This window comes from Hylobates moloch, unplaced genomic scaffold, assembly GCF_009828535.3.
Source record: "Hylobates moloch isolate HMO894 unplaced genomic scaffold, HMol_V3 SCAFFOLD_22, whole genome shotgun sequence".
Taxonomy (NCBI): domain Eukaryota; kingdom Metazoa; phylum Chordata; class Mammalia; order Primates; family Hylobatidae; genus Hylobates; species Hylobates moloch.
Genome location: NW_026652297.1, coordinates 26,969,807 through 26,992,935, shown reverse-complemented (window position 1 = coordinate 26,992,935; position 23,129 = coordinate 26,969,807). Strand labels below are relative to the sequence as shown.

The following is a 23,129-nucleotide window of genomic DNA, read 5'->3' as shown; positions in this document are numbered from 1 at the left end:
GTATAAATTTTTTCCTTCCCCTTTGGAGCACTGAAATAAGAAGGTGACTCGGGGCAGGGGCCTGGGTGGGTGGGGTGACTCAGCTGTCTAGAGGGGGAATAATGTGGTCTGGTGAGAGGAGAGATTACTTTTTGACCTCAGAGGGTGTACCCTAATCCTCTGTGGCTCTCTGATGTCCAAACCTGGGCCAGGCGACTCCCTGGGTGGGGATGGGGATGTGGGCTGGTGAGTGCTGCCCCCTCCCGCTCCTGCAGACTCTGGGCTGTCAGATGAGGTTGAGGTGGTAGCAGGAGCTTCACTGGCACAGGGTCACTACCCAGCCCTGGGTGTGACATGCTTCTAGCCCCACCCCTGTGGGGTCAGGCCCCTGGGCTTCTCTGATTATGGGATCAACTGTGTCCCAATTCCTGCCTCCAAGGTCTCTCCAGGGGAGTGCTGGCTAGTCACCTGGGGCAGCCAAGCAGTGCTGGGAATCTTGTAGAAGGACCCCCTTCATGGTTTGGCTGATTTCCTGACATACAGGAAATCAGGGCTGCCTCAAAATCTTCCTGGGCAAGGGCTAGTGAGGGCTTGGTGGCACCACCTCTGAGCACACAAACAGACCAGTTTGCCTTCCTGTCCAATGTCCTGGTCTCACCCAGAAGGTCCAGGAACCTCTCCGGGGTATCAAGGATCTTAATTTTGCCCTTACTACAATGGCAACCATAACTCGGCCAGTAATGGTCAGATGAAGGGGCCTGGCTACCCCTCGGAGCAACCGGACAGGTCACAGGTAAGCTGTGAGAGTCAAAGGAGCTTTCAGTTCCAGCCCTTGGAAAGAAGCAGGGACAGGCATGCCTGCCATCATCACCTCCAGCATCTAGAGGTCAGGGCTGCAGAGGGTACAGGAAGCAAAGCCAGGCAGGAGAAGGAAACATGGAGAACAGAGCTGAGGGACCTGTGGCTGGAAGGCAGTGAGTGGCACAGGGGTGTGGGTGTGAGTACCTGGGAATACCCATGTGAGTTTCCTTCAGAGGTGGGCAGCTGATCTTAAGCATCAGTTATACCCGAGAGGGAGGCCTGATCTGACCCAAGGCCTGGCCTTGTCAGGCCCCGGGGCCCTCTCAGCCGCCCCCAGGCCTGGCCCAGCGCCCCACCAGCCTCACTTCACCGGGTTGGAGTGCTCTCTCCAGAGCCCTTACTTGAAGCTCCAACTCAGCCAGCCCCACCCAGCATGAAACCTGAGACTGGGGGGAGAGCCCTCAGCCTCTTGCTGCTCTGAAAATCACTCCCATTTCCAACAAGAAGGGAAAGACATCAGAATGGCTTCCCACCCATTCTTTAAGGCCTGGCCCCAGCCCCACCTCCTCCATGAAGACCCCCCAGACCTTCCCAGCCTGCTGTAATCACTTTTCTCTGCCACCACCAGGCTGCAGAGGGGCAGGAAACTCCCTGAGTCTTTGGCGTCCTACCCTCCAATGTGGCACTCAGTGTGGCTTGGTTTGTGCTATTGGTTATGTCTGTAGGTGTCTTGGGTCCCTACTGGACTGTAAGCTCCTTGAAGGCAGGGTCCTAGCTTGTACATCTCAGTACCTCCCACAACATCCATTCCAGGCCCTAGCACGTATTAGGTATTGATGGATTGATGGATAAGAGGCACAAGGAGACACCAGCAATCCCACACCCCTCGAAAAAATGAAGTGAGAGTCTGAGGCACAGAAAACAGGGAGTAGGGAGCCCACATTTATTTAGCACTGACTGTGTGTTAAGCACTATTAAGTGTTTTATGTATGTTCTCATATTTAACCATTTAACCCTTACCACCAACTCTATGGGAAGAGGTATAATCAGTTCCATTCTACAGGTGTGAAAGTGGCAGTTCGGACATGATTATTACCATTCCGAATTGGTACAGCTATAATGAGTGGCGGGGTCAGGATTGAAAGCTAGATGTGCCTGCCTTCAAAATCCATGCGCAGTCCACTCTGCCCTGTACCCACTCCCAGCACCCAGCGAGAAAAATGACAGCAAATGTCCTGGTTTACCCGCAGCCCAGCAGGCATAGAGGGGTAAGGGCTGAGGGATTTGCCCTGATCTCCTCCATTGGATGGTCTCTTATTCCTGCCTGTGGGCCGTCCTCCCAGGAAAGTCCTTGAACAGGGTCTCCAGAGCCAGGACTAGAGCAACCTGCCCCTCCGCCCCTTGTGCCCCACACAGCCAGTCCAGTTCTAGAAACTATGCCACTTCCCCTGGCTCTGGCTATTTGGAGATGAGCTGAAGTCAGAGAGGCAGGAAGTCAAGGAAAAGTTCTGATATCTTGTCCCTGTGTGTCCCCAAACAGCCTGCCCAGGGTCATCCAATCAGGCAAATGGCCCAAGTGCCTGGCCATCTGGTCACTCCAGGGGCAGGACACTTCTGGGCCCAGCAGGAGTGAAGGAGTTACATAGGGTCTTCAGAGACAAAGAACACACACACACACACATACAGGCAAACACACACTCCGGGGTCCTGACCTCAGCTAATTAGCCTCTGGTGTCTCGGGGGTGACACAGCTGATATAAAATATCTGGGTTCTTTTTGTATTTTCCCTCTTTCCACCCCAACTTGGCCTTGGCGGGGGTCTCCGGGCATATAGGGACAAAGTTAAGTCCCCCTTCTGGGCTGCCTTCTCTGACTTTGACAGCTGTCTCCTAAGTCCCAGAAAGCTTCAGCTACTGGTTAAACTACGGGATACCCAGAGAGCACGATCTCAGGGAATCCCTGGCAAAACTTTCTTCTTCCACTTGGGCTGGGTGGTGGCCGGGGGACCTGCTCCTTGGAGACTCAGGCCTCCCAGCTCCAAGCCAGACAGATGTGCAGCCCCAGGGCAGCCCAGACAGGCTGGAAAACACCCAGCTCCTGGAGCAGGAGAGATGGGGGAGAAGGGGAAAGAACACACACACACACACACACACACACACACACACACACACACACAGACGCACAGGAGTTTGGCCAGAAAAGTTTCCTACAGAAGGAAAAGCCGCCTTGCCCGCCGGTTTTCCCGGGACCCAAGGAGACTTCCTCTGGAATCCGCTGGGAATATGAGAGGCAGCGGCAGCAGCTTCCACCAACAGCAGCAAAACTTCAGTCCGAAAAGTCCCCCAAAGCCCCCTCCCTCTCCCCCTCGTTCTTTTGTTCCCCACTGCATTGCCAACCAGGCAGCTCCCGGCTTCCCACACTGGACTGTCCTCCCCCAACCCCAAACCCGAACCCGCCCGCGCCTCCCCGCCTGGCCCGCCGCCGGGGGGCTGGGGGGCGCTCACCCGCCTTGCAGGGGTCTTTGTAGTTGAGGGGCTCCGAGTCTTCCTCCTCCGCCAGGTCATAGGTGTAGTCGGCCAAGTCCAGCGGCCGGCCGGGACGCGGGAGCAGCAGCAGCCCGAGCAGCAGCGGCAGGCGGGCCACGCCGGGCATGCTGGCGGGGCGGCGGCGAGGGAAGCGGGGCACTGGAGGCCAGGGGAGGGCGTCCCCTCGCCCGCTTGCTTGCTCGATCGCGACCGCGACCGCTCCCGCCCTCGCTCCCCGACCTCTTCCCCTTCCCTCTGCTCGCCTCCCTCCTTCCTGTCTCCCGCCCCCAACTCGGCCCGCGGCTCGGCGCTCGTCCTCGGGCTCCAGCCGTCTCCCTCTCCCTTTCCTTCTTTTTCTCTCTTTCTTTCTCTCCCTCCCTCCCTCCCTCTGGCTCCCCCCCCCCTTTTTAGGGAAATGAGCTCGCTGGAGGGCGGGTTTTCGCCCGAGCTCGGCCCCCCTCGGGGCCGGGACAGTGCTCGGCCGGGCCGGGCCGCGCGCCAGCCGGGGTGGGGGAAGGCGGAGAGCCGCGCGCCCGGGGAGGGGGCTCGGGCTGCCCAGGCCGCCCGGGCCGCGAGGCCGGGGCTGGAGCTCGGGCCCCGGGGTGCCGGGAGTGTTGTCTCTCCCGAGGTGCCCTCTAGCGGCGGCCTCCCCCGCGGGCGCCCGGCCGAGCCCCCGCCCCGCCGCGGGACACGCTGTCAAGTCCTCGCGCCGCCCCTGCCCCGCGCCCCCGCCTCGGGTCGTTCTCTCCGCCCGCGTCTCCCTCTCTCTCTCCTTCTCGGACCCTCGCTTTCTCGCGTCTCGCTCTCTGCGCTCTCTGTCTCTCTCGCTGTCTAGGTGTCTCGCCCTCCTCCGGAGACGCCGCTGGAGGGCGCCGAAAGCCCGTGGATGGCTCCCCGCGAGCCCCTCTTCCCCCGCCGAGGTGGACCCAGTCCCCCAGCGCCCTGGGACAGAGGGAGAATGGCAAACCCCACTTTGCTCTCCCAAGGCCCTTCCCTTACCGGCCGGCCCCCGCCAGGGCAGGACTGCGCCCTGCAGGAAGATACAAGCAGACCCTTTGCTTTTCAATCAGGCTGCTTTATTCTGTTGTGGCAGGAGTTCCCGGGCCCCTGGGCGCCACCTCTGCCCACTCCCATCCTCTCCCCAAGCTCCCATTTCTCTAGGGCTTGTCCCTGCGGTGTGGGCAGAAGCAGCTTCTTGCCCGTCTGCAAAAGCTGCAAAAGACCCTTTGCCCGGGGCGTTTCCTGTCCCCTTGGGGCTTCCACTGACCCTGTGAAGCAAAGGAATGTTGAGGATGGACAGAGAGGGTCGGGAGAGTGGGAAGTACCGGCCTGTGAGCTTCCCCTCCCCTGAGCTCCCTGGATAACCCCGTTTCAGTGGACGCCCCAGCACCTGGTCAGCGCAAGCGCTCCTCCACAGCCCGGGCAGATGGCCAGAGCGCTCCTCCGCTGCTGATCAGGGGCCCTGGGATCACATCTGCTCACCTGAGGCGTCCTAGATGTAGTAGAGCGGCACCTCGCCACACAGGGTGCTCACGGCCATGCCCAGGAAGGCCAGGTCCCCTCCGGAGGGTGCTGAGCCTGCATCTCGCCCCTCTGCCTGGCCCAGCTTAGAAGTAGGCACTGCGGGCTTGGCCTGCAGAGAGCATTCCATCTGGAATCTAGGAAGTGAGTTTCTATCCCATGTGCAGCCCTTATTGTGGGACTTCAGGTATATCAGGCAATCTCTCTGAGCCTCAGTTTCCTCACCAGTAAAGAGGGGCTGTGCGTGCTAGAGTCAGAAGCCACCAGGTAGTGAGTGGACTCAGCTGAGCCCAGCAGCTTGGCAGTGGGGTGGGAAGGGAAGGAGTCATGCGGGGGAATAGGAGAGGGGCAGTCAGCTGGCAGCTGATGAGGAACAGTGCTTTACAGGTGACAAAGACCCACCATTCGGACACTCCTCCCAGCAGCCCTGGGAGGGAGACAGCCCACTCTTTTCACCCACACACACACACCTGGAAGTTCTGGACTTTTCTAGTGAGAGCCTCAAGACTGGGGATGCTCTCTGGAGCAATCTTCATGATGTAGCAGCAGGTGCCAGGGGCTGGCTTGTAGGTGATCAGGAGCTAGGCACAGAATGCTGGAGATCATTAGGGGTTTCCTGCCCTGCTCGCCCCCTGACCCACGTCCTTAGCCACCTCCCTCTAGGTTGGGCACGGGAGTCATACTAGAATCTGGGGCTCAGGCAAAAAGGCTGGAGGACAGGGAGAGATGGATGTGGATGAAGTGGCCCAGCTGAGTGGCTCTAGCAGAGCCTTGTCATTGGTCCCAGGGTCAGGAGGTCTGGGCATACCCACCCGCTGGTAGTCATACACCACGAGGCCAGTGGAGCCAATGGAGAAGGTGGCCGTGGTACCCAGGTGCTCACTCAGGGCCAGGCGTTGCTGGGCTTCTGGTGCCCCAATGCTCATCTCCAGAACCTGGGGAAAGGGCATGGAGCTGCCTGGTCTTCCCCTTTCCTACTCAGCCTGCGATACCCATCCCCTACTCAGGCCTCTGTACTTAAATGCGCTTCCCTCTTTCCCAAGAGTTCAGGGAGGCTGAGTGGAACCAGGTGCTGGAGGGAGCCGGCTGTCCTGCTGCGGGAAAAGCCTGGGCTGGGTTGCCGCCTGGTTCGTGCCTCTTTCCTTCTAGCTGTGCCCCTTTCCTCCTCCCCTCCACTCCCCTTGGACAGTTTCCTATCGCACATCCCACCTAGCCCCTCCGTCTGGCATGTCCTGTGCCCACTGCCGCCCCATCCAACACCTCTCACCATCTCCGTGTGTTTCTGGCTCATGTAGAGACCCATGAGTAGGGCTCCCACAATCACCACGACGACGAGGACCACCACCACCACCACGATGAGAAGGCGTTTCAGGTGCACCGGGCAGCAGGGGATGCCAAATCGGCCCCGGGGAGCTGCGGAGTAGTCCTGACACGGTGGGGCAGGCAGGGAGACAGGCATGAGGTCATGAGGCTGTCCCCTCTTCTCCCTACACAAGCTGAACACCCTCCCACGGCCATCTAGGGCTGGACAGCCAATGCGATGGATGGACATGGAAGGGCTGAGGAGATCAGAGAAGTCTTCTTGGAGGAGGTGGCCTGGATTCTAACAAACCCATAGACACATAGAAGCTTAGAAGCAGGGTCTAGTTTTGAGGGACCCAAGAGAACCTGCTTCACCTGTCTCTTCCTGCTGCTTCCCCCAGCCATGGTCAGCTCCTCTCTGTCCCCAGGTGATCACCTCCATGTGGCAATACAAAGTCTCCCTCCTTCCTGGAATGCCTTCCTCCTTCTCCACCAGACGAGCTCATCCTTATTCTGGCTCCAGCTCATATGTGGTTTTCTCTGTGAACTGTCCCCTGACTTCTGAAGTTTTTCATGGCTTCTGACTCAGGGCTGTCTACCGATGGCCCTTTCTATGGACCCCTATAGTGGCTCTCAGCCCACAAATAGCTCCCCAAGGGTCCCTGGCTTAGTGGTCTTGGTGTCCCCATCCTGACTTACCACAGTCCTAGGTTAGTTGAGTGAATGGATCTGGATAAGGAAACAGGCCAGGGAGGATAGAGGAGGCAGGGCCCATCACACACATGTGCGTGCGCACACATATACACACACGCAACCACACTCACCGGCGGGCTCTCCATCAGGACCTCTTTGCTGCCCACATCCATCTTGCTGCAGGTGCTATGCTCTTGTCTCCTCCTCTCCCAGGTGTGACCAGGGTCTTATATGTGTCCGTAGGGAGAGAGGACAGAGGTGAAGGACCAAGCCCCCTGTGTACCAGCCAAGCCCTTGGCTTTGAAGCCTGTTTGTTCCTGGCCCTCTAGAACCGAAGCCCAGATAAGCCAGCTGTGAGAGCCCCCAAGGGCCCTTGGCCCTGGCACATGAGTCCTCTTGGCCTCAGCAAGAGCAAACCTGGGTGAGTTGAGCAAACTTGCCCTCGGGCCATCTGCACTTCTCACTGTGGGTGTCTTCCTGGCGTGCCTGCCTTCCTTGCTGGCACCTACCCCTGCTGCCCTGTGGCTTTCCTTATTCTTCTGCCAGCCTGAACCTCTCCGGCGGCCAAGGGTCTGACCATCGTATTTCCCAACAGAATTTCTAGATGCATAGGGATGTGCTCCAGGAAGAGGGTTCTGGAGGCAGCACCTGTAGACTCTGAGAGGACTCTGCCCAAGGCAGGAGGTGCTTTGACATCAGTTTTGGGGGTTTCATAAATGTGCATTTCCCCGCAAGGACCAGTTCCAACTTCAAGCACTCTTTCCCTTACCTTGCCTCCTCCCACATATCTGGTACAAACCTCAAACTTGCCCCCAGTGATTATTTTCCTAATTCTGGAAACTGTCCCCACTGGTGGCAAGCTCTTACTCATGTGCAGTGCTTCCTTCTTTGCTCCGGGCTTGTCTGTCAATTGCAGGCTGTGCTGATGGCAGATTCCAGGTCTGACACTGCTTTCTTCTGCCCGGACAGCCCTGCACAGGGCTGGCCCTGGTCACTGGTGGGCTCCCAGTCTCCGCATCCTCGAATCAGCCCACTCACCCTGTGGTCTACACTCTACCCCTCTAGACTCCCCTTTCTACATCCTCTGATCCTAAATTTGCCCTGAGAATGATACTCACCCAAATACGATCAACTTTGAGGACTGTCTGCTTCTCTTTTCTCTCTCTTTCCTAGTGCCTTCCCAAAGCCATCTCTATGTATTTACGAGGTCAAATCTGCCAATGACTTTGGGCTGGCTCACACTTTCTCTCAGGTTCCCTTTCACTCCTTGGGCCAGGTGGTCTCTAAAGTCCCTTCACCTCTAAACTCAGGTGACTGTGGCAGAGTCCAGGCCTGGGCTTGCTCCCTTAACCTCCTATCCTTTTTTTGTTTTGTTTTGTTTTTTTGTTTTGTTTTTTTGTTTTGAGACAGGGTCTCACTTTATCACCCAGGCTGGCATGCAGTAGCGAGATCACTGCTCACTGCAGCCTTGACCTCCTGGACTCCGGTGGTCCTCACACCTCAGCCTCCCGAGTAGCTGGGACTACCAGTGCACACCATCCTGCCCCGCTAATTTTTGCATGTTTTATAGAGATGGGTTTTCACCATGTTGCCCAGGCTGGTCTTGAACTCCTGGGCTCAAGTGATCTCGGCCTCCTAAAGTGCTAGGATTACAGGTGTGAGCCAACATGCCCAACCAGCCTCCTGTTCTTTAACATGCCGCCCCAGTTCCTGTCCCCTGCCCCAGCCCCCTCCCACCTGGGCCCTGCCCTTCAGTCATGATCTGGCAGGTTCCCCTGTCCCCCTCTCCACCTGGAGGGCCTTCAGCCCCAAGGTTGCATAACAGCATGGCATCTGAACTGAGAGCCCCTGAGAAGCGCAGGGAGGAAGAAAGGGAAGGAAGTGTTTGCTCCCACCATCCTCCTCACCCCGTAGCTGCCCCTTTAAATATTTGCCTAAGACTCCAGCAGCCAGAGAGTGTCCTAGGACAGTGAAAGGAGGGGAGGGATGCCGGGAGGAGGGGGAGCCCAGAGAAGCATCCTCTCAGCTTGGCCTCAGCTGTGTGTAGGTGCCAGATGTAGGAGACAGCTCGCCTGCAGTGCCCACCCCTGCCCTCCCCCAGGGCCCCTACTCCCGCCCCCATCATCCTAGCAACATTGGGATTGATCGGCTGACTCACGAGTACTGGGCCTGAGCCAGGTGGGCAGCCGGCCAGCGGGAGAGCCAAGCACTGCAGGCATCTCGGGGTCGCTGTGGGCATCTCGGGGGGCCGTGTTGTCCTCACGTGGGACTTGTTCTTAGCAGGCACTGTGGGTGGGGCTTGCTGCCATCGCTGGGTGCCGGGAGAGGGGTCTCTTTCTTTAAAAAAGCCTCTGCTCTTTCTGGTCCTTGGTCTCCCCTGCCTGTTGCTCTTAGGCTGTAGCTGTCACAAGTTCTGTGGCTGCTGCTTCTGCTGCTTCTTCTCCTTCTTTTTTAAACTCATTTTTGCTTGCTTGAGGGCTGAGGGAGGGTGCCCACTTCCTGGAGTGCTCACACCAATCAGGTGAAGGTCTTGGGTTCCTTGGAGAAGGAAACACAGAAGGACTTTTAGCTGGGTGTGCCAACCTTCCCCCTCCCCCATACCAGCCCTATCTGCAGCCTTCTCACTCTTTGGCCTTTACTTAAGCCATTTCTCCCTCTGTGAAAGCCCACCTCTGATCCCTCTCCACTTCTCCGGTTTTATTTTTATTTTATTTATTTAATTATTTAGAGACAGGGTCTCACTCTGTTACCCAAGCTGAAGTGCAGTGGTGAAATCACAGCTTCATGCTCACTGCAGCCTTGATCTCCTGGCCTCGAGTGATCCTCCTAACTTGGCCCTCCAAAGTGCTGAGATGACAGGCGTGAACCCTGCATCTGACCTTCCATCTCTCTGAATGCCACCCACCCAAACAGGCCAAGAGCCAATGGCACCTGCTCTGTGACCACACTCCAGTTCATGGTGCCCTCTGAAATTCTCAGCCTCTCTGTAGTACCTTCACCTGCCATTCAGCACACATGAATGTTCTCATCAGTTACATGGGTGCTTTTTGTTGCTCTATCTTCCAGCCCAATTGCGGGCCCTGGGAAGGAAAGCAGCATGCTTCCCACAGGCTTCTTTGAACCTGCCACTGGGCAGGAAGCATGCAAACAGCCAACACTTAGTGATAGTCAATGATGAGACCAATACCAACAGTGGTCAATAGTCCATGCCTTCAGTATGTGACGGTCTCAGTGCTTCCATTGGCCAGCTCTGGGACCCAGCGTGAGTCATTCTGCTTTGCTAGGTGTTAGTATGTTCATCCGTGAGATGGGTTAGGTACTAGCTGTCCACCTCACTATGCTATTATGAGGACCTAATGGCATCATGGGTGTGACGTCCAGTCTTCCTCATTAGCATCATCTACTTCATCCTTTAGGGGACCTCTGACTAGCTAAGAACACAGCCCAGACTCACCCTCTTTGTCTGTTTCTGGGTTGACCCCCTCTGAGAGCCCTGGGTGATGGACGGCCCCACGGTGGCCACCCCTTCTGCGTGGACCTCCCTGTTTCCTCCTCCAGCCCCTCAGCTGCAGGGGTGGGGACGAGATTCACTTTGCTCTTTGTGTACTGGGCAGAGCCGTGCCAGGGACGGGTGGGGACAGTTGCCCAGCTGCCCCAGCCACCTCCCTACCCCCCACTGCTTCCCTCCCCCCAAGCTGGCAAGGGGAGGGCAGCTAAATGTGTGACAGCAAGGAGACATCAAAGGGCAGGGGCATCCCTGGCTGGGAGAACACGACTTAAGCTCAGACCAGAGAATCCCCTGCTGGCAGAGTCTGGGGACAGCTGGGGAAGCGTCTTAAAGCCAGTGGTCTTGGTTCCCTGGACTGGTGTGGAAAGAGCACAAGACTAGAAGCCCAGGCAGCTGACAGCCAGGCTCCCCTTGTCCCGTGCCTGTGAGCTCTTAGGACAGTCATCCTCTGCCACGGGGGAGCTAACATGGTATAGAGCAGCAGTCTTCAAGCTTTTTGGTTTCAGGACCGCTTAACACTCTCAAAAAGTACTGAGGACCCCAAAGAGCTTTTGTTTATGTGGGATATGTCTGTTGATATTTACTGAGAAATTACATTTTTATTTACATGTGAATTTAAAATATCAGCAATAAACCCAATATATATTATAACATAAATCACATTTTTAATGGAAAAACTATTTTACAAAGCAAAAATAAAATCAGAGAGAAAGTGTCATTCCTTTACAGTTTTGGAAATCTTTTACATTTGGAGCTTCATAGAAGTGAAAAGGGCAAATCATGTCTTAACAATATTAGGAAAATTGTTTTTACCTCAGAGACTCCCTGAAAGGTTCTCAAGGACCCCTGGGCTCCCAGGGCTACACTTGGAAGAGCCCTGCGTGGAAGGACGACCGTGAACATTGAAGTTGGGCAGAGTGGGCGGAAATCCCTGCTGATACCTTTTTCTTCTGGTGTGACAGGCCTCACTTTTCTTGTCTGTAAAAGGGAATTACTATCACCTGCCTCAAACGATTGAGAGGATTAAGTAGAGAAAGTAGAGAGCACTTGCGATAGCAAGCTTAGCCAGCCTCTTTTTTGGGGGCCTCAGTTTCCTTATTTGTTAGACAAAGGGCTGGACTGAAAAATATCCAAAGCGCTTCCCAGCTTCAACAGGCTGTGGTTGAGCAGTGAGAAATGTTCCAGAATTCCACACAGTCCCACTCCAGCTCCAGAGGCTGCGTTTCCCTTTTCAGCTCATGCTGACACAAAGGTACATTCTGTTCAGCGGCGCGTGGAAAAACATGTGAATCCGGTTAGAAGCGCACTTCAGACTCCTCCAGGACGCCCTTCTGCTTCTAATCTTGCATGCTAACTTAGATATGCGTCTGTCACTCACATGCCCATGATGCTGCCTAGGGGATGTGTCCCCCCATGCAAAGAAACCCAGGTACACAGAAGCACAGGGATCCCTAACCCCGAAGCGCTTTCACAAGGCAGTGTGTGCATGTGCCCGTGCAGAGACAGGTGAGCACCGGCGCGCACGGTCGTGCCCAGCACACGGAGGCACAAGTACAAGCGCACACGCATGCACTCACTTGGATTGCCCCAGAGACTGCCCGGTAGAGCACACAGCGGCCACTCCTCCCCTTCGGTGACTCCCAGGCTCGGGCCTCCCCCCGCGGCCCCGCGCGCGCCCCCGCCGCCCGCGCCGCAGTCCGCATCCACCCGGCGCGGTCAGCCCCGGCTGCGGCTCCAGCTCCGCGCTCCGCGCTTCTCTCCCGAGCCAGATCGCGGGAGCGAGCAGGGGAGGGGACCGCAGCCGGCGCCCGAAGGCAGGAGGAGTCCGCAGGCGGGCCCCTGGCTGCGGTAGCAGCTGTCGGTGGCCGGGAGGTGCCAGCCCGCGCGGGGCGGCCCAGCCGCGGGAGCGGTGGGGCGGGGGCCGCGGCCGCCGGCCCCAGGGAGAGCTCGCGGGCAGCATGGCGGGGCTGCGGACCAGGCGGGGCCCGGGGTCGGGGCTGCTGGCGCTCTCCGCGCTCGGCTTCTGCCTCATGCTGCAAGTCAGCGCTAAGAGGCCCCCCAAGACGCCCCCCTGCCCGCCCAGCTGCTCTTGCACCAGGGACACCGCCTTCTGCGTGGACTCAAAGGCAGTGCCCAGGAACCTGCCCTCGGAGGTCATCTCCCTGTGAGTGTCTAGCCCTGGCCTTGGGGGGTGGGGAGGGAGAGGAGGCCGAGGACAGCTCTGGGAGAGGACAGGAGAACCCCCTGCTCCCCCTCTTCAGAGTGTGGGGACCGGGGGACTGCAGGGGTCCTAAGGGCTGGAGATTCCAGGCACCAGTCGGGCAGGGAGTTCTGCAGTTTTGCAGCCTCAGCGGCAATGGGTGGGGAAAGCAGGAGTTCACCACCAAGAATGAATCATCACCAGCACAAGCGTCAGTGAGACCTACTGTGTGCTGGGCTCCAGACTTGGGGGCGTTGCTTACACGAGCATGTGGGCCCCTGCCTGTGATGTCACACCAAGGGCAGGAGAGTGGCAGCCAGAGCAGGGTGAGAATGAGCTATGCCCTCCCAGCACCCTGGCATGGGGCACATGTCTGCCACTGACCAGCCACTTGGCACCCAGCTCGGCCAGCCTGTCACTCACAACAGCCAGCCTCAGGGGATCCCCTTGTCTGTGGGACCAGAGAGGTTGTGAGGTCCTTGGGGACCAGGATGCCAGCCCCCACCCCCAAGCCACATCTCTCAACAGCACCCAGCCCATTGTGGGTGTTTGGATGATGATGACAACGGTGTGGGTGATGGAACCTTTTCTTGCCTGAGAGGGAAGCTGAGCCTTGGGCCATGGGTGCCCCAAGAGGCAATAGGGGAGGACCCTAGTGAAGGCAGATAGTGAATTTGGGAAGAGAAGGGAAAGACACACAGGTGGGGGCCAAGGTCGGTGAAATGGGGCGTTTCCAGGGCAAGTGAGTACAAAAACCACTGCCCTCCGTGTTCACCTCTCCCTGCCTCAGCACAGCCCCTGCAGACCCCACAGTACTGACTCGGGTGTCCCCGCAGGACCCTGGTGAATGCCGCCTTCTCAGAGATCCAGGATGGAGCGTTCTCCCACCTCCCGCTGCTGCAGTTCTTGTATGGATTGGGCCTTGTGGAAGGGTTGGGGGAACTATGGAAATGGTAGCAGGGGACAAATCCTGGGCTGGGAGAGGGAGAGCGGACAGAGGCAACCTCTGGAGACGAAGATGCAGGTGTCCCTTGCTTTTGTTCTGATAGGATATACCCAAAAGGCGGGGCAGCCTGGAGTCAGGGGAGTCAGGGGACAGGAGTCAGGGCAGCAGGAGGACAGCTAGGGATGGCACAGAGAAGCCAAGCAGGCAGGATCCAGGGATGGGCTTGGCTCCTCTGGAAACCCAAGAGAATTTGGTGTGATAGCCTGGGCTAGTGCCCAAGGTGGGCACTGTGGGGCCATCTTAGAGACAGGTGACCCCAGGAATCAGGGTTCCCAGAAAGAGCTGGGGGCTGAAAGGAAGGGATGGCAGGAGTGTATCCAACTCTACAAGATGCCATCCTTGAGGGACAGTTGTCCATGAGGGGCTGGAGTGGGACAGAATTAGGGTTGGGGGGAGGGAGAGGAGATGCCACTCAGGAGGGCCAGGAACTGGCTTGACGAGAGAGCTCGGCCTCCGCCATGTTTAGGAGCCAACAGGGACCCTGAGAGCTTCTGGGGCCAGAACAGGCTCCTGCCTGGCATTGTTGCCCAGGTGGCCCAGGGATTCCCCATGGGGTCCCTGGGGGTGGCAGCAGGACAGCCAGGTCTTGGGGAAGCCCAGGGCTGAGGCAGCAGGCTGGGGGCTGGGGCAGCAGGCACACCCTTGGAAGTTCTAATTCCACCTTTGTCTCTGCAGGTTACTCAACTCCAACAAGTTTACACTGATTGGAGACAACGCCTTCACAGGACTCTCGCACCTGCAGTATCTGTGTGTGGGAGGGAAAGGGGCAATGGGAAAGCAGAAGGGAGGGGGACCCCAGGTCTGGGAGGCCCAGGGACTGGGTAGGGAGTGGATGAGAATGCTGCAGGAAGGGAAGGTGATGGGAGGCGAGAGCCGAGCAGAAGGTCGTTTCATTCGTTTTACCTCTCCCTACCTGATGCTCTATCCCTATGGCTTGATGATGCCAGACTCCATTTGGAAACCTGTCTCGGGGACATGGGCTGAAATCTAGGCTGGGGCATAGGGCGAGTGCTGCTGGGGTTTGGCATCCTGTGTGACCACTGAGGCAAGTTCCCGCTTTCCCCAGCTTCATTGAGAACAATGACATCTGGGCACTATCCAAGTTCACCTTCCGAGGACTCAAGTCCTTGACCCACCTGTGAGTACGTCACACATACACTGCACCAAAGCCCCACCTCTCCTGTGGCCTTTGGCCTTGCTCATGATCTTCACATGACCTGGCGGTCTCTTTTGCAGCTCGCTGGCCAACAATAACCTGCAGACACTGCCCAGAGACATCTTTCGGCCGCTGGACATCCTGAATGACTTGTAAGTCCCGAGTCCTACCTCTTCCAACAGTGCCGCAGAGGGTGCATCCCTGGAGGGTGTGGTGCGGGAGTCAGAATTGGGATGGTCATAAGGTCTTGAGAGGCTGGGAAGGCTTGGGTCGGGGGACCCTGAGGAGGTGAGGAGGTGGAGTTAGATATAGATGGTAGCCTTCCAAATTGGAGTTTCTCTCAAAGTGCACCTGAGACACCATGTATGTATGTTTTCAAAATGTGTTTGGTTTTTTTTTTAATTTTAGATGGAGTCTCACTCTGTCACCCAGGCTGGAGTACAGTGGCACAATCTCGGCCCACTGCAACCTCCACCTCTCGGGTTCAAGCGATTCTTCCTCAGCCTCCTGAGTAGCTGGGACTATAGGCGTGTGCCACCACACCCGGCTAATTTTTTGTATTTTTAGTAGAGATGGGGTTTCACCATGTTGGCCAGGCTGGTCTTGAACTCCTAACCTTGTGACCTGCCAACCTCAGCCTCCCAAAGTGCTGGGATTACAAGTGTGAGCCACCGTTCCCAGCCAAAAATGTGCTTTTTAAGGCTGGGCGTGGTGGCTCAGGCCTGTAATCCCAGCACTTTGGGAGGCCAAGGAGGGCGAATCACCTGAGGTCAGGAGTTCCAGACCAGCCTGGCCAACATGGTAAAACCCCATCTGTACTAAAAATACAATAATTATCTGGATGTGGTGGCGGGCGCCTGTAATCCTGGTTACTTGGAAGGTTGAGGCAGGAGAATCACTTGAACCTGGGAGGCAGAGGTTGCAGTGAGCCAAGATCGTGCCATTGCACTCTAGCCTGGGCGACAAGAGCAAAACTCAGTCTCAAAATATTTTTTTAAAAAAATGTACTTTAAAAAAAATTTTTTTTTAGACAGAGTCTCGCTCTGTCACCCAGGCTGGAGTGCAGTGGTGCCATCTCAGGTCACGGCAACCTATGCCTCCCAGGTTCAAGCAATTCTCCTATCTCAGCCTCCTGAGTAGCTGGGATTACAGGCATGCACCACCACACCTGGTTAATTTTATAATTTTAATAGAGACGGGGTTTCTCCATGTTGGTCAGGCTGGTCTTGAACTCCCGACCTCAGGTGATCCGCTCGCTTCTGCCTCCCAAAGTGCTGGGATTACAGGCGTGAGCCACTGTGTGCGGCCAACATGTGCTTTTTTTTTTTTTTTTGAGAGTCTCGCTCTGTTGCCCAGGCTGGAGTGCAATGGTGTGATCTCTGCTCACTGCAACCTCCGCCTCCAGGGTTCAAGCAATTCTCCTGCCTCAGCCTCCCAAGTAGATGGGATCACAGGTGTGCGCCACTATGACTGGGTAATTTTTGTATTTTTAGTAAAGATAGGATTTCACCATGTTGGCCAGGCTGGTCTCAAACTCTTGACCTTGTGACCCGCCCACCTCAGCCTCCCAAAGTGGATTACAGGTGTGAGCCACCACGCCCAGCCTGTGCTTTTTAAATGTATGTTTGATTGGACTCTACATTAAAGTCCCATCAGGGGGAGGGGAGTTTGAAAGTTTTGAGTAAGTAGTATATAGCATATAGTAGTATATAGCATGGCCACACTCATTTATCATTATTTATAAGAAAATAAAAGCCTTAGATTGTGGGAGGCTTAGAGGAGCAGGGATGCAACATACAGCTGTGCAGGATGCACACTGCAAAAGTCAACCTGGCCAAAGAGGTCATCAAGGACTGAAACTGATTCCATACTATGCTGGCCAAGCCTGTGTCTGTGGGGCTACATCCAGTCAGAGGGAAACTTTTCTCTAATCATACAAAGATGCACGTGAGCAACTCGCAGCAGCCTTGACCAGCTCTATTTCTGAAAACCTGGAGAGCCTGGGTGGGTAGAGCCCTGAGAGCATGTCTTTCTCTGTGGCCCCCCCGCCGCCACCCTAATGATGCAGGGACCTGCGGGGCAACTCACTCAACTGCGACTGCAAGGTGAAGTGGTTGGTGGAGTGGCTGGCACACACCAACACCACGGTGGCACCCATCTACTGCGCCAGCCCACCCCGCTTCCAGGAGCACAAGGTGCAGGACCTGCCGCTGCGGGAGTTTGACTGCATCACCACAGGTAGGAGGTGCCCCTGCCTTGGGTGTCAGTCCACGCCTACCCCAAGGCAGCTTTACAGACATGAAACCCCCCACCCTGCCCCACAACACCCAGCAGCAGCAGTAAAACAACCACCATCACCCAAGCAGCCCTTCCCTTCTCCCTCTGGTCTTCAGTAACGCACCTCTCATCTTGCAGATTTCGTGTTGTACCAGACCCTGTCCTTCCCAGCAGTGTCGGCTGAGCCCTTCCTCTACTCCAGTGACCTCTATTTGGCTCTGGCCCAGCCAGGTGTCAGTGCCTGCACCATCCTGAAGTGGGACTATGTCGAGCGGCAGCTTCGAGACTATGATAGAATCCCAGGTACCTTTGCCCAATCTGGTTCTGCTGGCCCTTGCTAGGGGGAGGGGGGAGTGGGCTCCATCGTTCAACCCCATTGAGTTCCTGTAGGTAGAGGGATAGATGAGACATACCCTCTGCCCACAAGAACTTTCCAGTCTTTGGGAAGAGGCCAATATATACACAGATAACATCCATATGATAGGCAGGTGTTAAGAGGGAGATATGAACATGATGCTCTAGCAGCACAAAGGACAAGCCTTCCCTGGGCAATCAGGGAAGGCTTCCTGGTGGAGGGGAGATACCTAAGCTGAGTCTTGAAGAATAGAGGAAAGGGAGGACTCAGAGGTGATCCCCAGGTTTCAGCTTACATAATTAGATGGACTAGGAAATGAGGAGGAGACAGGAGTGACTGTTGAGCAGTTTTGGATCTACTGAGTTTGAGCTGAGTCTTGAAAGCTGAAGGAGACTTAGCTAGGGGCAAAAAAGTGGAAAGAGTGTTTTGGCAGAGGGAACAGCATGAACGAAGTCAAGGAGGTGTGCAATAACTTAGTATGTGAGTGTGTATATGTGTGCAAATCATAAGCAGCTTGTATGACAAGGGATAAGGTTCAAGGTGGGGAGTGGCAACCAGACATTGATGAGTACCAGGTCATTGACAGGGTTTAAGCAGAATGTGTGATCCAGTCTGCATTTTAGAAAGCTTCTTGCATAGAAAAAGGCTAGGTGTGGGACCATACACGAGGGCAGAACAGTAGGGGGATATGTGCCTGTCTGCTTGAGGGGTGCTGGAGCCTGGAAACGAGACAGTAGCAGTGGTGATGGAGGGAGATATTTAGAAAGGAGGGTTAAACTGCCGGCTGTGGTGGCTCACGCCTGTAATCCCAGCACTTTGGGAGGCCAAGGCGGGTGGATCACAAGGTCAGGAGATTGAGACCATCCTGGCTAACACGGTGAAACCCTGTCTCTACTAAAAATACAAAAAATTAGCTGGGCGTGGTGGCAGGCGCCTGTAGTCCCAGCTACTCAGGAGGCTGAGACAGGAGAATGTCATGAACCTGGGAGGCAGAGCTTGCAGTGAGCCAAGATTACGCCACTGTGCTCCAGCCTGGGCAACAGAGCGAGACTCCATCTCCAAAAAAAAAACAAAACAAAAACAAAAATAGAAGGGTTAAACTGACACAAGATGAAATAGAAAACTTACATTGCCCTGTCTCTATTAAGGAACTTGAAGTCAGTATTAAAGAAAAAAAGAAACAAAAACAAAACACCTTCTCCTAAAAAAACCTCCTGGCCCAGAGAGTTTCCCTGGTGAACGCTATCAAACATTTAAGGAGGAACTAACACCAATCTACATACACACTATTAGAAAGTAGAAGGGAAGGTTGTCGTGACTTGGGGACTGATCAGGGAAGGGTGAGTGGAGGAGAGAAAGGTGTTAGGGATGACTGCCAGGTTTCTGGATTGGGAGACTAGTGGAGCCACAGCTGAAATCAAGAACAGAGGAGGAGCAGGGCAGTCTCAGCGATGGGTATGGAGCTCAATTGTGAGTTGTGAGTCGTGACTGAGTTTGAGGTGCTTGTGTGGGTGTGTGGGCCAGGAGAGTCTGAGGGAAGATCAGGAGCTGGGGTGTGGCATGGGGGTCATTAGCATCTGGGCAGGGCAGACCAAACCCCAAAGAAGGGATTTAGGCAGTGACTGCCAGAGCCTGAGGCTCTGCACAAATTTCTCTTGGGGGAAAGGGGGGGTCGTAGTGAGAAGGAAAGAGGGGTGAACTGGGGGTGTCAAAGTGGAGATGCCGGGCAGCAGCTGGAGACCCCGGGACAGGTGAGCAGTGTGTGGTTTCATGTGCTTGGTGCCCGAGAAGGGCTCCAATGAAGCTGATTGTGAGTATAGGTGCACATGGGCATGCATTCTTATACATAAAAGCCCTTTCAAAAATGAGAACTCTTGGGAGGATGTGTTTTCATGCACTGTGATGCAAACAGCAAGATGTCTTGGGTATACCTAAGATTTCTCTCCCCGCTGTGGATCCACTCAAATTCTCCCTCCCTTCCCTGCCTTGCCACTGCCAGTGGGGTAGCTTTGGGCAAGTCACTTGCTCTCTCTGAGCCTCTGTTTCTTTCTGTGTGAAATGGACAAAATCACAGGGTCCTTTCCAGTGTGATGAATTCCTCATCGATGTAACATGTGCTTACATTCAGCACAGTGACTGCACGCAATAAAAATTCAATTACTGACATTATGGTTAAGCAACGAGACACTATCGAGGGACACTTATTTTGTGCTGTGTCAGCTTATATTTGAACTCTCAGGGTATGGGTGGAACAAGGGTGATACTAAAACTGGTTATTAGCTGTGAAACAACTGGAAAGCATTGAGCGCTTAGTGCATGAACTTCAGCGTGGGTGGAATGGTATAGCGCAGAGTCTTAGTCCTGGCCCAAGGTTGGAAGGGACTGGCCTTCTCCAAGGGGGTTGGATGGAGTGGGAGCCACCGGCCTGCCTGATGCTGTCTGCCCCTGTCCTGGCACAGCCCCCTCTGCAGTGCACTGCAAGCCGATGGTTGTGGACAGCCAGCTGTACGTGGTCGTGGCCCAGCTGTTTGGTGGCTCTTACATTTACCACTGGGATCCCAACACCACACGCTTCACCAAGTTGCAAGACATTGACCCGCAGCGCGTGCGCAAGCCTAACGACCTAGAAGCCTTCCGCATCGACGGTGACTGGTACTTTGCTGTGGCCGACAGCTCCAAGGCAGGCGCCACCAGCCTCTACCGCTGGCACCAGAATGGCTTCTACTCCCACCAGGCGCTGCACCCCTGGCACCGTGACACCGACCTGGAGTTTGTGGACGGCGAGGGCAAGCCACGGCTGATTGTGTCCAGCAGCTCCCAGGCACCCGTCATCTATCAGTGGAGTCGCACCCAGAAGCAGTTTGTGGCCCAGGGTGAGGTGACCCAGGTGCCTGATGCCCAAGCTGTGAAACACTTTCGTGCCGGCCGAGACAGCTACCTGTGCCTCAGCCGCTACATCGGCGACTCCAAGATCCTGCGCTGGGAGGGTACCCGCTTCTCGGAGGTGCAGGCCCTGCCCTCCCGGGGCTCGCTGGCCCTGCAGCCCTTCCTTGTGGGTGGCCGCCGCTACCTGGCGCTGGGCAGCGATTTCTCCTTCACCCAGATCTACCAGTGGGATGAGGGACGTCAGAAGTTTGTACGGTTCCAGGAGCTGGCTGTGCAGGCTCCTCGGGCCTTCTGCTACGTGCCTGCTGGGGACGCCCAGCTACTCCTGGCCCCCAGCTTCAAGGGACAGACACTGGTGTATAGACACGTTGTGGTGGATCTCAGTGCCTAGGGGGGCGCCAAGGCCTCTGGTCTCCTCAGGGTGGCCACTGGAGGATGAGTGGGGGCCTCTGTTAGCACCACGTGTGCCTGTGTGAAGACGCGGGGCCAACCTGCATTCATGCTCTTGCATCCACACACGCCCAGTGTGCACAGGCGCACCCCGTGGACTGGCCCAGGAAGACATGCATCATCACTGCAATCAGCATGAACACCAGGCACCCCTGGGACACCTAACGCCCAGTTCGTGACCCCAACTGCAGGCCCCCCCTACTCTGCAGTCTTCCCCACGCTGTGCCCCGTCTCATGCATATGAGTGGTGCAGGGTGCTGGGAGCGAGGGGGGCCACACCTTCCTGTCCTTGTGCTTCTCCTTCTGCCCCTCTGGTCTTTCCTGTTGGTGCTCCAGGCATTGTTTACCTGTTCTTGCTCCCCACCCCAGGCATTGTTTACCTGTTCTTGCTCCCCACTGTAGCCCACAGCCATATCTGTCATGCTTCCCCAGGGCCACTCACCCCTGCCCCACCCTGTCTGCATGCTCACATGGATGCGGACGGACACACTCAGTTACACACTCACACGCCCTGTCTGCACCCGGTGTCCATCTATAAACATGTCAGGGCACGTGTGCATACAAGCAGATTCAGCACTGCCTACCAGGCTCTCCTGTTACCTTGCCTCTCTGCTTGGAGGGGGCCCCTCTGCTCACCCCCAGCGTGCCCTCCCACAACTGATAAGGATGAGAATGGTGGTGCCAGCTTCTGAGGGCCTGCTTGGCCTCTTGGGGGCAAAGCCCCTCTGCCCGAAGCAATAACAACAGCAGCAGAAGCAACCCCGGGGACCTGCCAGGGGTGTCTGTCTCTGTTCTCCTTGGCATTTCCTTCATGGCCCTGAATCCCAGCTCACCCATGGACAGAAGACCTCCCCTCAACTGAAAGCCTTTCTGCCTTCCTTCCTGTAGCTGTTGCTTTCTCAGGCTTGGACTGTCCCCTGGTTCACCCTGTCTTTGGGATGTGGCCCTTGAGCTGGGCGGGCTCCTTGGGTGGATTAGAGAGCTGGCCGAGCTGCAAGCACCTGAGTTACCTGCGAGGGTGCCCAGAGTGGAGCTTGGCCTGAGGGCATGTTGCAGCCCTGGCCCCGCCAGTCCACAGAGGCCCCCAGGAGCACTGCCTTTCAGTGGCCGGGGTGGGGGCTGGTGGGAGGGGCCCCACTAGCCGAGCTTCTGCTGCCCTCTGCTGTCTGCTGAGATGCCAGGCTAGTGGAGAGGGAGTGGGCAGGGGTGGCCCTGCCCTGTGCCCAAATGGTGTGATGCTCCTTGTGGCAGGATACCAGGGTACTGGGGGGCAATGCTATGATTCATTTGCTTCAAATAAAAAGTTCCCGCCCCATAACCGGCTCTCAGGTGTCATCAAAATGTTTCATTGAAAACAGAGCCTGGCCCTGCCCTGCCGCCCACGGGGGGCCTGGCAATGGTTTCCAGACCTTCTTCCTCCTGGCTCCCTTCTTTCTGAGACGTGGGCATCCCCAAGGTCAGCTGGGACTGGGGGCAGGAGTTCACAGGGATGGCACTCAGGTGCTGGTGTGATGAGTCTCCAGCACCTGGGGCTGACTCACAGCTAGTGTTCCTTCCTGGAGATTACAGTCCGGGGACCCACGAAGACTTGAGTCTGTCCTGCCGTCAGGTCAACTCCAACTAGCACGGCTGAGGATGATCTCAGCAGTCCCTCTTCTTTTACCTCTGATCCCCATTCCTCCACTGGGCAAATGTCTGTCATTGCCGCCACATCCACCCAGATGAGGCCTTGGAGTCCTAGGTGACATCTGGATCTCTCTTCTCCCATATTTCATAAGCCACCAAGTCCTCTCCATTCTTTGTCCCAAAGGTTTGCTAGATGGGCACTTTTTTGTTTTGCTCTTTCCCAGCTCAAAGTTTTGTCCAAACACTCCTCATCGCCCACTGTCTTGGGTCCCTTGCCAGCCCCCACCAACCCGCTTCTCAGTCTGATTTTTTTTTTTTTTTTTTGAGATGGAGTTTCGCTCTTGTTGTCCAGGCTGGAGTGCAATGGCGTGATCTCGGCTCACCACAACCTCTGCTTCCCAGGTTCAAGTGATTCTCTTGCCTCAGCCTCCCAAGTAGCTGGGGTTACAGGAATGCGCCACCATGCCCAGCTAATTTTTTTGTATTTTTAGTAGAGATGGGGTTTCTCCATGTTGGTCAGGCTGATCTTGAATTCCCAACCTCAGGTGATTTGCCGGCCTCGGCCTCCCAAAGTGCTGGAATTTTAGGCGTGAGCCACTAAGCCTGGCCTTTTTTTTTTTTTTTTTTTTAAAGACGAAGTTTATCTCTTGTAGCCCAGGCTGGAGTGAGGTGGCCCTGTCTCGCTTACTGCAACCTCCGCCTCCCGGGTTCAAGTGATTCTCCCGCCTCAGCCTCTCTAGTAGCTGGGACTACAGGTGCCCACCACCACGCCCGGTTAATTTTTGTATTCTTAGTAGAGACGGGTTTTCACCATGTTGGCCAGGCTGGTGTCGAACTCCCCACC

The 23,129-nt window shown here is 56.1% G+C and overlaps 3 protein-coding genes across 9 annotated transcripts in view; 1 reads left to right on the top strand and 2 right to left on the bottom strand.

Annotated features, from left to right (window-relative positions):
* Window positions 1-3,647, bottom strand: part of BMP1 (bone morphogenetic protein 1) — a 48,144-nt gene extending 44,497 nt beyond the window's left edge. For 2 of the 4 annotated variants that reach the window (XM_032144365.2, XM_032144367.2), the window contains exon 1: window positions 3,285-3,647. In XM_032144365.2, the coding sequence (XP_032000256.1) occupies window positions 3,285-3,432 (148 nt within the window). In that variant the 5' untranslated portion in view covers window positions 3,433-3,647. The remainder of the gene's footprint in view (window positions 1-3,284) is intronic. The other 2 variants (XM_032144366.2, XM_058433586.1) reach the window with 1 other exon arrangement.
* Window positions 3,648-4,359: 712 nt separating this feature from the next.
* On the bottom strand, window positions 4,360-11,992 carry SFTPC (surfactant protein C). 4 transcript variants are annotated; one of them, XM_058433598.1, is made up of 9 exons: window positions 11,907-11,992; window positions 9,753-9,820; window positions 8,980-9,359; window positions 6,953-7,047; window positions 6,094-6,252; window positions 5,639-5,761; window positions 5,297-5,407; window positions 4,788-4,938; window positions 4,385-4,573 (listed from the first exon to the last, which is right to left on the bottom strand). In XM_058433598.1, exons 3-8 carry the CDS (start codon window positions 9,038-9,040, stop codon window positions 4,798-4,800), a joined length of 690 nt encoding a protein of 229 aa, XP_058289581.1. In that variant the 5' UTR covers window positions 9,041-9,359; window positions 9,753-9,820; window positions 11,907-11,992; the 3' UTR covers window positions 4,385-4,573; window positions 4,788-4,797. The 4 variants fall into 4 exon arrangements, with proteins under 4 accessions (XP_032000253.1, XP_058289581.1, XP_032000254.1 ...); XM_032144362.1 differs by lacking the exon at window positions 9,753-9,820 and having other exon boundaries at window positions 4,360-4,573; window positions 11,907-11,990; XM_032144363.2 differs by lacking the exons at window positions 9,753-9,820; window positions 11,907-11,992 and adding an exon at window positions 10,276-10,351.
* A 34-nt stretch (window positions 11,993-12,026) lies between these two features.
* Window positions 12,027-21,025, top strand: LGI3 (leucine rich repeat LGI family member 3). Its single transcript, XM_032144360.2, has 8 exons — window positions 12,027-12,493; window positions 13,366-13,437; window positions 14,211-14,282; window positions 14,602-14,673; window positions 14,772-14,843; window positions 16,760-16,929; window positions 17,107-17,271; window positions 19,783-21,025. The coding sequence occupies exons 1-8, from the start codon at window positions 12,288-12,290 to the stop codon at window positions 20,598-20,600; spliced, it is 1,647 nt and encodes a 548-aa protein (XP_032000251.1). The 5' UTR covers window positions 12,027-12,287; the 3' UTR covers window positions 20,601-21,025.
* Window positions 21,026-23,129: the final 2,104 nt, after the last annotated feature.

Excerpts from the sequence above, each read along its gene's own strand:
- SFTPC (XM_058433598.1), bottom strand. The coding sequence starts at position 9,040 with ATGCCTGCAGTGCTTGGCTCTCCCGCTGGCCGGCTGCCCACCTGGCTC. Across the intron at positions 6,253-6,952 it reads TCCTGATGGAGAGCCCGCCG|GACTACTCCGCAGCTCCCCG; the intron begins GTGAGTGTGGTT and ends CCACCGTGTCAG. Across the intron at positions 5,762-6,093 it reads GCCAGAAACACACGGAGATG|GTTCTGGAGATGAGCATTGG; the intron begins GTGAGAGGTGTT and ends CCCTTTCCCCAG.
- LGI3 (XM_032144360.2), top strand. The coding sequence starts at position 12,288 with ATGGCGGGGCTGCGGACCAGGCGGGGCCCGGGGTCGGGGCTGCTGGCG. Across the intron at positions 14,844-16,759 it reads CTGGACATCCTGAATGACTT|GGACCTGCGGGGCAACTCAC; the intron begins GTAAGTCCCGAG and ends CTAATGATGCAG. Across the intron at positions 16,930-17,106 it reads GTTTGACTGCATCACCACAG|ATTTCGTGTTGTACCAGACC; the intron begins GTAGGAGGTGCC and ends CTCATCTTGCAG.